At 46.4% G+C, this 18,019-nt stretch overlaps 1 protein-coding gene across 1 annotated transcript in view; it reads left to right on the top strand.

Annotated features, from left to right (window-relative positions):
* The window catches only part of LOC144492779 (nitric oxide synthase 1-like), a 342,106-nt gene that overhangs the window by 74,822 nt on the left and 249,265 nt on the right, over window positions 1-18,019 (top strand). Inside the window, exons 7-10 of the mRNA XM_078211199.1 lie at window positions 1,594-1,733; window positions 3,647-3,821; window positions 14,775-14,876; window positions 15,254-15,448. Of these exons, the coding sequence (XP_078067325.1) occupies window positions 1,594-1,733; window positions 3,647-3,821; window positions 14,775-14,876; window positions 15,254-15,448 (612 nt within the window). The remainder of the gene's footprint in view (window positions 1-1,593; window positions 1,734-3,646; window positions 3,822-14,774; window positions 14,877-15,253; window positions 15,449-18,019) is intronic.

Below are 18,019 nucleotides of genomic sequence, written 5' to 3'. Positions count from 1 at the left end.
TCTCACAACACCAGGTTAAAGTCCAACAGGTTTATTTGGTAGCAAATACCATAAGCTTTCGGAGCGCTGCCCCTTCGTCAGTTCCCATGGAGTGAAAATCTGTTCTCCAACAGTGCACAGAGACACAACATCAAGTTACAGAATACTAATTAGAATGCAAATCTCTACAGCCAGCCAGGTCTTAAAGGTAGGGAACATTAAACACAGGTTAAAGAGATGTGTATTGTCTCCAGACAGAACAGGTAGTAAGATTCTGCAAGATCAGGAGGCAAGCTGTGGGGGTTACTGATAATGTGACATAAATCCAACATCCCGGTTTAGGCCGTCCTCATGTGTGCGGAACTTGGCTATCAGTTTCTGCTCAGCGACTCTGCGCTGTCGTGTGTCATGAAGGCCGCCTTGGAGAACGCTTACCTGAATGCCCGTGGCTGCTGAAGTGCTCCCCCACAGGAAGAGAACAGTCTTGCCTGGTGATTGTCGAGCGGTGTTCATTCATCCGTTGTCGTAGCGTCCCTGAGTGGCCATTCCCCTCAACAGCATGCAAAATGGTACATCTATTTTGCAGAGGCATAACCATAGGGGTTACCTGCACTGCCTGGCTCGCCCTCTTGCTCTGCCTGGTGGTCAACCATTCCCTTCTTACCTGTGGAGTCCTAGCCTGTATCCATAGAATAGAATCCACAGAATCAATACAGTGCCAGAAGGAGCCATTCGGCCCATCGAGTCTGCACCAACCACAATCCCACCCAGGCCCGATTCCTGTAACCCCACACATTTACCCTGCTAATCCCCTGACACTAGAGTCAATTTAGCATGGCCAATCAGCCTAACTCGCACATCGTTGGAGTGTGGGAGATAAATGGAGCACCCTGAGGAAACCCACGTGGACATGGGGAGAATGTGCAAGTTCCACACAGGCAGTGACCCGAGGCCGGAATTGAACCTAGGTCCCTGGCGCTGTGAGGCAGCAGTGCTAACCACTGTGCTACCGTGCCCCCTCTGAATGGCCATCTCTCTATATGTTCTATCTACAATGCTCTACGTCTCGGGATGAGTGGTTGGGATCTGGAATTCACTGCCTGGAAGTATGGTGGAGGTAGGTTTAATTCAGGTATTCAAGAGAACATGAGATGTTTATTTGAATGGAAAAAATGTGCAGGAGTACAGGGAAAAGGGGAATGGCACTCAGTCATGATGCTCATTTGGAGAGCCAGTGCAGACACAATGGGCCAAATAGCCTCCTCCTGTGTCATAACAATTCTGTGGCCTCACTTGGGCGAGACTGGAAATTCCCACCTGAGGTCAACGGAGATTTCCATTGTCGGACCCTCGCCCACTCCGATTCCGTGGCAAGTGAGGTGGTAGAGTTCCGGCGTGTGTGTTTTGCATATATGCACAGTCAAACTGAACAAACTGTAATTGGCTGAGATATATTGCTGAGTGCATAAACTGGGACAAATGATGGTGCAAAGTAAGATTTGGGTCTACTGAGATTGGAAATGTAACAGGACCTTGGATGAGCTGTTTTGTTTACTGTGTGTGGAGAACTCTGCTGCTTGTCTCAGTTTGCCCTCCTGCTTGCTCTGTCTCCAGGTTTGCCTGCAGCTGGGTTGGAAGCCTGATAGGCGTCGATTCACAGTGTTGCCTTTAGTGTTACAAGTAAATGGTGAGGACCCCGAGCTCTTTGAAATCCCACCTGAACTGATCCTGGAAGTTCCCATACAACACCCACAGTAAGTTAGAAGCAAAAGTGTTTTATTTGTGCTGCTGATGTGAATGACTGTCAGGTCCTCCCTCAGCACCTGCTGCTTTGAGCGTTATGTAAACACAGCCTTTGTTGCTTCAAGCGAGGATTCATCACAAGAAGGTGGAAATGAGGCCTGAAGGTAGACCCAGAGTTGTTGGTGAGACTGAGAGATATGTGCCAGGGCTGAGTGATTCAAAGTTGACACACACCATTCCTCATTGTCGTATGAGGAACAGTTGAGGATTCTGGTCTGTACTCAAGAACAAAACAAAGAACAATACAGCACAGGAACAGGCCCTTCGGCCCTCCAAGCCCGCGTCGCTCCCTGGTCCAAACTAGACCATTCCTTTGTATCCCTCCATTCCCACTCCGTTCATATGGCTGTCTAGATAAGTCTTAAACGTTCCCAGTGTGTCCGCCTCCACCACCTTGCCTGGCAGCGCATTCCAGGCCCCCACCACCCTCTGTGTAAAATATGTCCGCCTGATATCTGTGTTAAACCTCCCCCCCTTCACCTTGAACCTATGACCCCTCGTGAACGTCACCACTGACCTGGGGAAAAGCTTCCCACCATTCACCCTATCTATGCCTTTCATAATTTTATACACCTCTATTAAGTCTCCCCTCATCCTCCGTCTTTCCAGGGAGAACAACCCCAGTTTACCCAATCTCTCCTCATAACTAAGCCCCTCCATACCAGGTAACATCCTGGTAAACCTCCTCTGTACTCTCTCCAAAGCCTCCACGTCCTTCTGGTAGTGTGGCGACCAGAACTGGACGCAGTATTCCAGATGCGGCCGAACCAACGTTCTATACATCTGCAACATCAGACCCCAACTTTTATACTCTGTGCCCTGTCCTATAAAGGCAAGCATGCCATATGCCTTCTTCACCACCTTCTCCACCTGTGACGTCACCTTCAAGGATCTGTGGACTTGCACACCCAGGTCCCTCTGCGTATCTACACCCTTTATGGTTCTGCCATTTATCATATAGTTCCTCCCTACATTATTTCTACCAAATGACATCGTTGGAGTTTAGCAGGATGAGGGGGGATCTTATTGAAACTTGCAGGATACTGCAAGGCCTGGATAGAGTGGACATGGAGAGAATGTTTCCACTCGTAGGAAAAACTAAAACCAGGGGCCACAACCTCAGGCTAAAGGGACAATCTTTTAAAACAGAGATGAGGAGGAATTTCTTCAGCCTGAGAGTGATGAATCTGTGGAACTCTGCCACAGAAGGATGTGGAGGCCAGGTCATTGATTGTCTTTAAGACAGAGATAGATAGGTTCTTGATTAATAAGGGGGTCAGGGGTTATGGAGAAAAGGCAGGAGAATGGGGATGAGAAAAATATCAGCCATGATTGAATAGCGGAGCAGACCCGATGGGCTGAGGATGTCTTATGGTCTTATGGACCGACACCTTTGTGATTCAAGCTCGGCCTGTAGCAGTTGTGATTGAAACCTAGAGTAAGAGTGGTGCAGGCATACTACAAGGATGATTCAGATCTGAAATGAAAACAAAAAATGCTGCATAAACTCAGCACGTCTGGCAGGATCTGTGGAGAGAGAAACAGCATTGATGTTTTGAGTCCAAATGGCTCTTATACAGACTGAAACATGGTGTAGGTGTACTTGATGCCTCGCCTGAGAGGTGTACAGGGCGTGTGCATATACACTTACACCTGGCATGTGTAGGCTTGATACAGACCTCATTTCGGTGTACTTTAAACCTGGTGTCATTCTTAGGATAAGTGTACTTCAAGCCTGATGTGTGTAGGTTTGGTACAGACTGTGTATTGATGTGTTTGAAGCTTCAGGTGAGCTCAGAGTAGCTGTACTTCAGGTCTGTACTGACTGTCCAATGATTCACCATCATTATCTCTCTCTCTCTAGCTCTGAATGGTTCTCAGACCTCGATCTAAAATGGTACGCAATTCCAGCTGTGGCTAACATGCTGCTTGAAATTGGAGGTTTAAAGTTCCCAGCCTCACCCTTCAATGGTTGGTACACAGGCACTGAGATAGGCGTGCGAAATTTCTGTGACTCAACAAGATACGACCTACTCCAGGTAGGGGTTCATTTGTCTTTATCGGGGAATCACAGATCAGACATCGGAAAGTTCCAAATTCAACCATTATTTCACTGGGCAGGTTTTCACCTGAATATTTTACAGTGGGAACAAACTGGACACTTGCGAGGAAAAAAACTGTCCCCCACAAAGCTCATCCCCTTGCACACAACTGGTCTCCTGGTGGAGAGGGAGCAGGTGGGTGGGGGAGGGTGAAAGAGGGTGGAGGGGGAACGAGGTGGGCTGGATGGGATGCAGGAGGATTGAGGGAGGTGGAGAGAGCGTGAGGGGGATAGAGGTGGACAGAGGGGAAGTGAAGGGTGGAGGGCAAGTAATAGAAACAAGAGGCTGGAAGGGGAATGAGGGAGCATGGAGGAGGAGGAGGGCAGAGGGGAAGTGAGGTGGGTTTGAGGGGGAGTGGGTTGACCTGACAGGGATGAAGGAGGAGCAGGTTGGGCCGAGGAGCTGTGAGGGGATGATGGAGGCGGGTGGGGGGGGGGGAGCAAGGGCCGGGTGAGGGACGATGGAATGAGTGACAATGGAGTGAGTGAGGGATGTGGACGTTGTAGAAGATGATGGAGGGGGAGGAGGGGCGTGGAAAGAATAATTTAACAAATAATGGGAGCATGTAAAAAGAATAGAGTAATAATTCTGGGTGACTTTAATCTTCTTGTTAGAAAGGGTGGCTATGACAACAAATTCATAGGGTGTATTAGGGATAGTTTACTAGAGCTATATGTCATGAAGCCAACAGGCTATCTTGGATTTGGAAATGGATAATGAGACAAGTTTAATAAATGATCTCAGAGTAAATGATTCCTTAGGAAGTAGTAATCATAACATGATATAATTTAATATTCAGGTTGAAAGTGAGAAACATGGGTCAAAAGCAATTGTGTTTAACTTAAATAAAGGGGATTACAATGAAGTGAAGAATGAGTTAGCTAAAGTGCACTGGTGAATTAGCAGGAAGGACAGTAAGAAAGGGGCGGAAGACATTTTAAGGAGGTAATTCATGACTCTCAGCAAAATTATATCCCAGAAAGAAAGAAATATTCTAAAAGAGGGATAAACTAACCATATGTTCAGAATCCAGCAAAGGTGGATTAAAAAGATAATAGAGAGAGAAAATAAACTACGAGAACAAACTCATGAAGAATATAAAAACTGACAGCAAGAGTTTCTTTCAATATAAAAAAAAAGACAGAGGCTCTTGAGAAATTTAATCTGGGGAGATAGTTATGGGGAACAAGGAAATGGCAGAGGAGTTAAGCAAACATTTTCCATCAGTCTTTATGGTGGAAGATACTTCAAGCATTCCATTAGTATTAATACTTCACTCACCTGATGAAGGAGCAGCGCTCCGAAAGCCCGTGCTACCAAATAAGCTTGTTGGACTTTAACCTGGTGTTGTGAGAGTTCTTACTGTGCCATTAATACTAAAGAAGACGGGGAAGAAGTAAGTACCATCACCATCACTAAAATATTATGAGACAAACTTAATGGGAAAGGCAGATAAATCCCCTGGCCCAGATGGCTTGCATCCTAGGATTCTACAAGAAGTAGCTGCAAAGACAAAGAACAAAGAAAATTACAGCACAGGAATAGGCCCTTCGGCTCTCCAGGCCTGCACTGACCATGCTGCCCGACTGAACTAAAACCACCTACCCTTCTGGGGACCATATCCCTCTATTCCCATCTCATTCATGTACTTGTCAAGACTTTAGATAATAAACTATTATTTAATCTTAAATAATCTATAAATATATATATCTATATATTATTATCTTTCGGAACGCTGCCCCTTCATCAGGTGAGTGGGAGTTCTGTTCACAAACAGGGCATATAAAGACACAAACTCAATTTACAAAATAATGGTTGGAATGCGAGTCTTTACGGTAATCAAGATACAGATAGTCACACTATCTGTAATCCCACGACTTGCCTGGGCTTGCAAAATCTCACTAACTGTCCTGTCTGGAGACAATACACATCTCTTCAACCTGTGCTTCACCCCCTCTCCACTCATATTGTCTGTACTTTTAAGACTTGATTACCTGTAAAGACTCGCATTCCAACCATTATTTTGTAAATTGAGTTTATGTCTTTATATGCCCTGTTTGAGAACAGAACTCCCACTCCCCTGATGAAGGGGCAGCACTCCGAAAGCTAGTGGCTTGTGCGACCAAATAAACCTGTTGGACTTTAACCTGGTGTTGTGAGACTTCTTACAGGGAAGGTCCCAGAGATTGGAGAATAGCTAATATTGTTCTTTTGTTTAAGAAGGGTAGCAAGAATAATCCAGATAATTACAGGCCGGTGAGCCTTAAGTCAGTGGTAGGGAAATCATTGGAGAGGATTCTTCGAGACAGGATTTACTCCCACTTGGAAATAAGTGGACGTATTAGCGAGAGGCAACATGGTTTTGTGAAATGGAGGTCATGTCTCACTAACTTGATTGAATTTTTCGAGGAAGTGATGAAGATGATTGATGAGGGTAGGCAGTGGATGTTGTCTACATGGACTTCAGTAAGGTCTGTGGCAAGGTCCGAAATGGCAGACTGGAACAGAAGGTGAAGTCGCACGGGGTCAGAGATGAGCTGGCAAGATGGATACAGAACTGGCTCGGTCATAGAAGACAGAGGGTACCAGTGGAAGGGTGCGTTTCTGAATGAAGGGCTGTGACAAGTGGCATCCTTCAGGGATCAGTACTGGGACTTTTGCTGTTTGTAATATATATAAATGATTTGGAGGAAAATATAACTGGTTCGATTAGTAAGTTCGCGGATGACACAAAGGTTGATAGATTTGTGAATAATGATAAGGACCGTTAGAGGATACAGCAGGAGACTTGGGCGGAGAGATGGCAGATGGAGGTTAATCTGGACAAATGTGAGGTAATGGATTTTGGAAGGTCTAATACAGATAGGAAATATACAGTAAATGGCAGAACCCTTCAGAGTATTGGTAGGCAGAGGGATCTGGGCGGACAAGTACACAGGTCACTGAACGTGGCAACGCAGGTGGAGAAGGACGTCAGAAGGCATACAGCATGCTTGTCTTCATCGGCGGGGCATTGAGTTTAGAAATTGGCAAATCATGTTGCAGCTTTATAAAATCTTAGTTCGGCCACACTTGGAATATAGTGTTCAATTCTGGTCGCCACACTACCAGAAAGATGTGGAGGCTTTGGGGAGGGTACAGAAAAGATTTACCAGGATGTTGCCTGTTATGGAGGGCATTAGCTATGAGGAGAGTTTGGAGAAACTTGGTTTGTTCTTAGTGGAACAACGGAGGTTGAGGGGCGACCTGATAAAAGTCTACAAGATTCTGAGGGGATAGACAGAGTGGATAGTCAGAAACTTTTTCCCAGGGTGGAAGAGTCAATTACGAGGGGGCATAGGTTTAAGGTGTGAGGGGCAATGTTTAAAGGAGATGTACGAGGCACGCTTTTTACACAGAGGGTGGTGGGTGCCTGGAACCCGCTGCCGGGGGAGGTAGTGGAAACAGATACATCAGAACATAAGAACAGGAGCAGGAGTAGGCCATCTGGCCCCTCGAGCCTGCTCCGCCATTCACTAAGATCATGGCTGATCTTTTTGTGGACTCAGCTCCGTTTACCCGCCCACTCTCCATAACCCTTAATTCCTTTACTGTTCAAAAATTTATCCATCCTTGCCTTAAAAATATTCAGTGAGGTAGCCTCAACTGCTTCACTGGGCACGGAATTCCACAGATTCACAACCCTTTGTGTGAAGAAGTTCCTCCTTAACTCAGTCCTAAATCTGCTTCCTCTTATTTTGAGGCTATTCCCCCGAGTTCTAGTTTCACCCACCTGTGGAAACAACTTCCCTGTTCAATCTTATCTATTCCCTTCATAATCATTCAATCATAGAATCCCACAGTGCAGAAGGAGGCCATTTGGCCCATCGAGTCTGCACCGACTACTATCCCATCCAGGCCCTATCCCCTAACCACATGCTCTAGTCCCCCTAACACTAAGGGGCAGTTTACCTAACCCGCACATCTTTGGACTGTGGGGTCTTATATGTTTCTATAAGATCTCCCCTCATTCTTCTGAATTCCAACGAGTATAGCCCCAGTCTAATCAGTCTCTCCTCATAAGCCAACCCTCTCAACTCCGGAATCAACCTAGTGAATCTCCTCTGCACCCCCTCCAGTGCCAGTATATCCTATCTCAAGTAAGGAGACCAAAATTGTACACAGTACTCCAGGTGTGGCCTCACCAGCACCCGATACAGCTGCAACATAACTTCACTGTTTTTAAACTCCATCTCTCACGCAATGAAGGACAAAATTCCATTTGCCTTCTTAATTACCTGCTGCACCTGCAAACAAACTCCTTGAGATTCCTGCACAAGGACACCCAGGTCCCTCTGCACAGCAGCATGCTGCAATTTTTTACCATTTAAATAATAGTCCATTTTGCTGTTATTCCGACCAAAATGGATGACCTCACATTTACCAACATTGTACTCCATCTGCCAGACCCTCACCCATTCACTTTGAATATCTATATCCCTTTGCAGACTTTCAGCGTCCTCTGCACACTTTGCTCTGCCACCCATCTTAGTGTCATCTGCGAATTTTGACACACTACACTTGGTCCCCCAACTCCAAATTATCTACGTAAATTGTAAACAATTGTGGTCCCAACACTGATCCCTGAGGCACGTCACTAGTCACTGATCGCCAACTAGAAAAACATCCATTTAGCCCCATTCTTTGATTTCTGTTAGTTAACCAATCCTCTGTCAGGCTAATACATTATCCATAACACTGTGCACCTTTATCTTATGCAGCAGTCTTTGGTGCGGCACCTTGCCTCAGTTCTCGGTTCTCACTTGCCATAGCCTTCCTGTCATCAATTTTTGGCATGTTATTTGTGTCTTCCACTGTGAAGACCGACACAAAATACCTGTTCAATGCCTCAGCCATTTTCTCATTTCCAGTTATTACATCCCCCTTCTCACCCTCTAAAGGAGCAATGTTTACTTTAGCCATTCTTTTTCGTTTTATATATTTGTAGAAACTTTTGCTATCAGTTTTTATATTCTGAGCTAGTTTGCTCTCATAATCCATCTTACTTTTCTTTATAGCTTTTTTTGTGACTTTCTGCTGACCTTTAAAGATTTCCCAATCCTCTCGGTTCCCACTAATCTTTGCCACTTTGTATGCATTTTCTTTCAATTTGATACCCTCCTTTATTTCCTTAGATATCCATGGCTGATTATCTCTTTTTCTACAGTCCTTCCTTATCACTGGTATATTCTTTTGCTGAGCACTGTGAAAGATCACTTTGAAAGTCCTCCACTGTTCCTCAATTGTCCCACCATAAAGCTTTTGCTCCCAGTCTACCTCAGCCAACTCCTCCCTCATCCCTTTGTAATCTCCTTTGTTTAAGCACAAGACGCTGGTATTGGATTTTACTTTGTCACGCTCCATCTGTATTTTAAATTCAACCATACTGTGATCGCTTCTTCCAAGAGGATCCCTAACTGTAAGATCATTAATTATTCCCTTCTCATTACACAGGACCAGATCTAGGATAGCTTGCTCCCTTGTCAGTTCCATTACATACTGTTCAAGGAAGCTGTCGTGGGTTCATTCTATGAACTCCTCCTCAAGGCTGCCTTGATCGACCTGGTTTGACCAATTGATATGTAGATTAAATTCCCCCATGATAATTGCTGTACCATTTTTACATGCATCAGTTATTTCTTTGTTTATTTCTCGCCCCACCATGACGTCATTATTTGGTGGCCTATAGACTACGCCTATCAGTGACTTTTTCTCCTTACTATTTCTAATTTCCACCCAACTGGATTCAACCTTCTTTTCCATAGAACCTATATCATCTCTCACTACCACCCTGATGTCATCCTTAAATATCAGAGCTACACCACCTCCCTTACCTTCCTGTCGGTCCCTCCGAACAGTCTGATACCCCTGGATATTCAACTCCCAGTCATGACCATCCTGCAACCATGTCTCTGTAATGGCCACCAAATCATACTCGTTCGCAATGATTTGTGCTGTCAACTCATTTACCTTGTTTCAAATGCTACGAGCATTCAGATAAAGTGCCTGTATGCTAGTTTTTGTACCTTTTTGAATTCTAACACTTCCATTAATAACATCTCCTGAGTTCTCCTTCCTTTTAACTTTTTTCCTGATTTTTGATTTTCTCCCCACATTTTGTCCTTGCTCCCTCCTTCTCAAAGAACAAAGAACAAAGAACAGTACAGCACAGGAAACAGGCCCTTCGGCCCTCCAAACCTGTGCCGCGCCTTGGTCCAACTAGACCAATCGTTTGTATCCCTCCATTCCCAGGCTGCTCATGTGACTATCCAGGTAAGTCTTAAACGATGTCAGCGTGCCTGCTTCCACCACCCTACTTGGCAGCGCATTCCAGGCCCCCACCACCCTCTGTGTAAAAAACGTCCCTCTGATGTCTGAGTTATACTTCGCCCCTCTCAGCTTGAGCCCGTGACCCCTCGTGATCGTCACCTCCGACCTGGGAAAAAGCTTCCCACTGTTCACCCTATCTATACCCTTCATAATCTTGTACACCTCTATTAGATCTCCCCTCATTCTCCGTCTTTCCAAGGAGAACAACCCCAGTCTACCCAATCTCTCCTCATAGCTAAGACCCTCCATACCAGGCAACATCCTGGTAAACCTTCTCTGCACTCTCTCCAATGCCTCCACGTCCTTCTGGTAGTGCGGCGACCAGAACTGGACGCAGTACTCCAAATGTGGCCTAACCAGCGTCCTATACAGCTGCATCATCAGACTCCAGCTTTTATACTCTATACCCCGTCCTATAAAGGCAAGCATACCATATGCCTTCTTCACCACCTTCTCCACCTGTGTTGCCACCTTCAAGGATTTGTGGACTTGCACACCGAGGTCCCTCTGTGTTTCTATACTCCTGATGACTCTGCCATCTATTGTATAACTCCTCCCTACATTATTTCTTCCAAAATGCATCACTTCGCATTTATCCGGATTAAACTCCATCTGCCACCTCTCCGCCCAATTTTCCAGCCTATCTATATCCTGCTGTATTGCCCGACAATGCTCTTCGCTATCCGCAATTCCAGCCATCTTCGTGTCATCCGCAAACTTGCTGATTACACCAGTTACACCTTCTTCCAAATCATTTATATATATCACAAATAGCAGAGGTCCCAGTACAGAGCCCTGCGGAACACCACTGGTCACAGACCTCCAGCCGGAAAAAGACCCTTCGACCACTACCCTCTGTCTCCTATGGCCAAGCCAATTCTCCACCCATCTAGCCACTTCTCCTTGTATCCCATGAGCCTTAACCTTCTTAACCAACCTGCCATGTGGGACTTTGTCAAATGCCTTACTGAAATCCATATAGACGACATCCACGGCCCTTCCTTCATCAACCGTTTTTGTCACTTCCTCAAAAAACTCCACCAAATTTGTAAGGCACGACCTCCCTCTTACAAAACCATGCTGTCTGTCACTAATGAGATTGTTCCGTTCTAAATGCACATACATCCTGTCTCTAAGAATCCTCTCCAACAACTTCCCTACCACGGACGTCAAGCTCACCGGCCTATAATTTCCTGGGTTATCCCTGCTACCCTTCTTAAACAACGGGACCACATTCGCTATCCTCCAATCCTCAGGGACCTCACCCGTGTCCAAAGAAGCGACAAAGATTTCCGTCAGAGGCCCAGCAATTTCACCTCTCGTCTCCCTGAGCAGTCGAGGATAGATGCCATCAGGCCCTGGGGCTTTGTCAGTTTTAATGTTCCCTAAAAAACCTAACACTTCCTCTCTTGTCATGGAGATTTTCTCTAACAGGTCAACACCTCCCTCCGAGACACTCCCGGTTAACACGCCCCTCTCCTTCGTGAATACCGATGCAAAGTATTCATTTAGGATCTCCCCTATTCCCTTGGGTTCTAAGCATAATTCCCCTCCTTTGTCCCTGAGAGGTCCGATTTTCTCCCTGACAACTCTTTTGTTCCTAACGTATGAATAGAATGCCTTAGGATTCTCCTTAATCCTGCCTGCCAAGAACATCTCGTGACCTCTTTTTGCCCTTCTAACTCCCCGTTTGAGATCTTTCCTACTCTGTATTCCTCCAGAGCTCCATCTGTTTTCAGTTGCCTCCCTTTTCATTTTAATCAGATCCTCAATTTCCCTGGTTATCCACGGCTCTCGAATCCTACCTTTCCTATCTTTCCTTTTTACAGGCACATGCCTATCCTGCAGCCTTATCAATAGTTCCTTAAAAGACTCCCACATGCCAGACGCGGACTTACCCTCGAACATCCTCTCCCAATCAACATCCACCAATTCCTGCCTAATCCGGCTATAGTTAGCCTTCCCCCAATTTAGCACCCTGCCCGTAGGACAGCACTCATCCTTGTCCATTACTATCCTAAAGTTAACAGAGTTGTGGTCACTATTTGCCACATGTTCCCCTACCGAAACTTTGACGACCTGACCGGGCTCATTTCCCAGAACTAGGTCCAGTATAGCCCCCTCTCTAGTCGGGCTATCTACATACTGTTCCAAAGAACCTTCCAGTACGCATTTTACAAATTCCTCCCCGTCCGGACCCCCAGCTCTAAGCACTTTCCAGTCTGTGCCAGGGAAATTAAAGTCCCCCACTACAACAACCCTATGTTTTCTGCACCTATCCAGAATCTCCTGACATATCCTTTCCTCCACTTCCCGTGGGCTGTTGGGTGGTCTGTAGTACACCCCCAGCATAGTGACTGCACCCTTCCTGTTTCTGAGTTCCACCCACAGCGACTCAGTACATGACCCCTCTAAGTTGTCTACCCTCTGCACCGCGGTAATATGCTCCTTAACTAATATCGCTACTCCCCCACCTTTTTTAGCCCCTCCTCTGCCTCGCCTAAAACACTTATACCCCGGAATATTCAGCTGCCAGTCCTGTCCTTTTAACCAAGTTTCCGTCACCCTCGGACCCCTTATATAGGTTAGGTTCCCATCCCCCTGCATATTAGTTTAAACCCTCCCCAACCGCTCTAGCAAACACTCCCCCAGGACATCAATCCCAGTCCTGCCCAGGTGTAACCCATCCAATTTGTATAGGTCCCACCTCCCCCAGAACCGGTCCCAATGCCCCAGGAATCTGAAATCCCTGACACCATTTCTTCAGCCACGTATTTATCGACTCTGACTAGCACGTGGCACCGGTAGTAATCCTGAGATCATTACCTTTGAGGTCCAATTTCTTAACTTTCTTCCTAGCTCCCTGTATTCTGCTTTTAGGACTCATCCCTTTTTTTACCTATGTCATTTGTACCAATGTGTACTACGACCACTGGCTGCTCGCCTTCCCCCTTCAGAATGTCCTGCAGCCGCTTCGAGACATCCTTGATCCTAGCACCAGGAAGGCAACATACTATCCTGGAGTCTTGTTTGCGGCCACAGATAGTGAGTATTAAGGGGCGTCTGGACAAATACATGAATAGAGGGATATGGTCCCCGGAAGGGTCGGGGGTTTTTGTTCAGTCAGGCAGCATGGTCAGTGCAGGCTTGGAGGGCCGAAGGGCCTGTTCCTGTGCTGTAATTTTCTTTGTTCTTTGTTCTCATGGATTGAAGACCTATGAAGATCTGTTATGTATTGATACTGACCCTGCAGATGCTGGTGGGTTGCTTTACTTTCTTGGCACTGTGGCCCATTCGACCAATAATTGTAGCACCTCACATGCTGTTGTCTAGACTGACCTCTGCCTCTTCCTGTGGGAAATATAGAAAACATGGGAGCAGAAGGAGGCCATTCTGTCCTTCGAGCCTGCTCCACCATTCATTATGATCATTGCTGATCATCCAATTCTATTGATCCTGCCTTCCCTCCCATATCCTTTGATCCCCTTCGCCGCAAGTGCTATGTCTAACTGCTTCTTGAAAACGTTCAATGTTTTGGCCGCAACTACCTTCTGTGGTAGCGAATTCTATAGGCTGACCACTGTCTGAGTGAAGAAATTTCTCCTAATCTCTGTCCTAAGTGGTCTATCCTGTATACTCAGACTGTGATCCCTGGTTCTGTATACCCCAGCGTCCCATGTTCTGCATCAAACCTGTCTAGTCCTGTTAGAATTTTATGAGTTTCTATGAGATCCCCCACATTTTTCTGAACTCCAGCGAATACAATCCTAACTGGCTCAATCTCTCCTCATACGTCAGTCCTGCCATCCCAGGAATTAATCTAGTGAAGCATCTCTGCACTCTCTCTAGAGCAAGAACATCCTTCCTTAGATAAGGAGACCAAAACTGCACACAATATTCCAGGTGTGGCCTCACCAAGTCCTTGTATAATTGTAGCAAGATATCCCTGCTCCTGTACTCAAACTCTCCAGCAATTGCTGTACACCCAGGTTTCATTGCACATTTGCCTCTCCTAATGTATGGCCATTCAGATATCAACTGCCCTCCCGTTTTTGCTACCAAAGTGGATACCAAAGCGAATTTAACCAAATTATACTGCATCGGCCAATCATTTGCCCACTCACTCAACTTGTCCAAATCACTGAAGGATCTCTGCATCCTCACAGCTCACCCTCCCACCCTGTGAGGGGATCGATAATTCGAAGGCACAGATGAAAAATAAGGGGTCTCTCTTCAGTCTGAAGACAGAGATAAGGAAAAATGTCTTCTCTGAGGGTTGTTAGTTTTTTAGAATTCTCTTTCACACAGAACTGTGGGCATTAAATACATTCAAGACTGATTTAGACAGATTTTTGATTGTGAAGGGATTCACAGAGTAAAGAATTAAGGCCACACTCAGATCAAGCATGACCTGACTGACTGATGGAGCAAGTCAATGGGCTTAATTGTTCTTCTTTCGCATGATCTTATAATGTTCTGTTTTTCTCCCAAATTCCATCTTTTGGCTTTATCTTTTGCCAGGTAGTTGCAGAGAGGATGGGCTTGGATACCGGGAACATCACATCACTCTGGAAGGACAAGGCCGCTGTGGAACTCACTGTCGCTGTTCTTCATAGTTTCCAGGTAGAGCAGAGTGGGTAAACCTACACCTCCCCCACAACCCTCCACCACAAACACCCCACACAGCACCCTGCCCTTGGCACCCTCCCCACCCCCAACACCCTCCCCACCCCCACACCACACCCCCACACCACACCCCCACCAGAACCCCCATCTCCAAACCAACCACTCTCCCAACCCCCACATCTCCACCACCACATCCACCCAAAACCCCACCCTTCCATACCCCAACACCATCCCCACACACTGTCACCCAATGTCATGCCCACATCCTACCTCTCACCCCACACCTTCTCCAGGCTGGTTGGCTTGGTGATCAGTACACTGGCCTTATTTGAAGCTTGCACTGTGACAGCAATTTGAAACTCCTTTCTTTGCAGCTTGCCAAAGTGACGATTGTTGATCATCATACAATCACTGAGTCCTTTATGAAGCATCTGGAAAATGAGTATCGTATACGTGGTGGATGTCCCACAGACTGGGTTTGGATTGTTCCTCCATTATCTGGGAGTTTAAGTGCTGCATTCCATCAGGAATTTCTCAACTACAATCTCTCACCAGCCTTCTCTTACCAGGTAATAGTTAACAAGAGTACACACCCTGTCACTAATCATCTACACAACTCTTCCTCGTGGGGGTTAGTTTATCTCAGTTGGCTGGACAGCTCGTTCATGATGCAGAGTGATGCCAACAGCATGGGTTCAACTCCTGTACCAGCTGTGGTTATTCATGAAGGCCCCACCTTCTCAACCTTGCCCCTCGCCTGAGATGCGGTGATCCTCAGGTTGAATCATAGAACATAGAACATTACAGCGCAGTACAGGCCCTTCAGCCCTCGATGTTGCGAACCAACCAGTGAAACCAATCTAAAGCCCATCTAACCTACACTATTCCAATATCATCCATATGTTTATCCAACGACCATTTAAATGCCCTTAATGTTCGCAAGTCCACTACTGCTGCAGGCAGGGCATTCCACGCCCTTACTACTCTGTGAGTGAAGAACCTACCTTTGACATCTGTCCTATATCTATCACCCCTCAATTTAAAGCTATGTCCCCTCGTGCTAGCTATCACCATCCGAGGAAAAAGGCTCTCCCTATCCACCCTGTCTAATCCTCTGATCATTTTGTATGCCTCTATTAAGTCACCTCTTAACCTTCTCTCTAACGAAAACAACCTCAAGTCTCTCAGCCTTTCCTCATAAGACCTTCCCACCATACCAGGCAACATCCTGATAAATCTCCTCTGCACCCTTTCCAATGCTTCCACATCCTTCCTATAATGTGGTGACCAGAACTGTACGCAATACTCGAAGTGCGGCCGCACCAGAGTTTTGTACAGCTGCAACATGACCTCCTGGCTCCAAAACTCAATCCCTCTACCAATAAAAGCTAACACTCCGTACGCCTTCTTAACAACCCTATCAACCTGGGTGCCAACTTTCAGGGATCTATACACATGGACACCGAGATCTCTCTGTTCATCCACACTACCAAGTATCTTACCATTAGCCCAGTACTCTGTAATCCTGTTACTCCTTCCAAAGTGAATCACCTCACACTTTTCCGCATTGAACTCCATTTGCCACCTCTCAGCCCAGCTCTGCAGCTTATCTATGTCCCTCTTTAACCTGCAACAACCTTCTGCACCGTCCACAACTCCACCGACTTTAGTGTCATCTGTAAATTTACTAACCCATCCTTCTACGCCCTGATCCAGGTCATTAATAAAAATGACAAACAGCAGTGGCCCCAAAACAGATCCTTGCGGTACACCACTTGTAACTGAACTCCAGGATGAACATTTCCCTTCAACCACCACCCTCTGTCTTCTTACAGCTAGCCAATTCCTGATCCAAACTGCCAGTCACCACCAGTCAGCTCTCCCCCTCAAAGGAGAAAGCACCCTATGGTCATCTGGGACTATGGTGACTTTACCTTACCCACCTCTTCCCCATATCCCTCAAAATTAATGACTTGTTTTCTCCAATTCCCACTCAACCCTCCTTCTTTTCCATAGAACCATAGAATCCCTACAGAGCAGGAGGAGGCCATTTTGCCCATCGAATCAGCACCGACAACAATCCCATCCAGGCCTATCTCTGCAACCCCACATATTTACCCTACTAATCCCCCTGACATTAAGAGGCTATTTTAACATGGCCAATCAACCTAACCCGCACATTTTTGGAGAGTGGGAGGAAACTGAAGCACCCAGAGGAAACACGCAGATACGGGGAGAATGTGAAAACTCTATACAGCCAGCTGAGCCAGAATTGAACCTGAGTCCCTGACGCTGTGAGGCAGCAGTGCTACCACTATGCCACTGTTAATTCTCACAGGTTCCTATCTCCTTTACCACCATCTGCAAATGATTTATTTAGAAACATAGAAAACAGGAACAGGAATAGACCATTCAGCCCCCAAGCCTGTTCCTCCATTCAATGTGACCATGGCTGATCCTCTATCTCAACACTCCCAATCTATCACTATTTAAATAATACTCTGCCATTCTGTTTCTCCATTTTTTTAGGGCGGCACGGTAGCACAGTGGTTAGCACTGCTGCCTCACAGCGCCAGGGACCCAGCTTCAATTCCGGCATGGGTCACTGTCTGTGTGGAGTTTGCACTTTCTCCCCATGTCTGCATGGGTTTCCTCCGGGTACTCCGGTTTCCTCCCACCATCCAAAGATGTGCAGGTTAAGTAGATTGGCCATACTGAATTGACCCTTAAGGTGCAATTTTACTATCAAGTTGCGCCTGTTTTTGGGTGCAAAAACTTGGTAAAGTTGGGCGTAAGGCAAATAGCGCGATCCGCGCCAGCTTCCTCGCTGGTTCCCCCTTTATCAAGGGCTGAAAATGGCCGCTGTCGGGACCACGCCCGAAATGGGCCGATGTCCATTTATATGCATTTGCATGCACTTAAATTGACTTAATGGGCTGCACACCCAAATTTACTGGCACTTACCCCTTTACAACTGCGTTCGCCTGTCCAGATTCGGCGCAAAACAGACATAGTCCACAAAGGTCTGATTCGGGCGCTCCAGCTTCTGAGCAGGTAAGTTCCGAGCTTCTGGCGGCTCTCTGGCTCAGATCTGTGGTGGGGGAGGGGGCGGGGGGGCGGGTAAGATGGCTCTCTGACTC

This window comes from Mustelus asterias, chromosome 4 (genome assembly GCF_964213995.1).
Source record: "Mustelus asterias chromosome 4, sMusAst1.hap1.1, whole genome shotgun sequence".
NCBI classification, from domain to species: Eukaryota; Metazoa; Chordata; class Chondrichthyes; order Carcharhiniformes; family Triakidae; genus Mustelus; species Mustelus asterias.
This window is presented reverse-complemented; position numbering and strand designations above follow the sequence as displayed.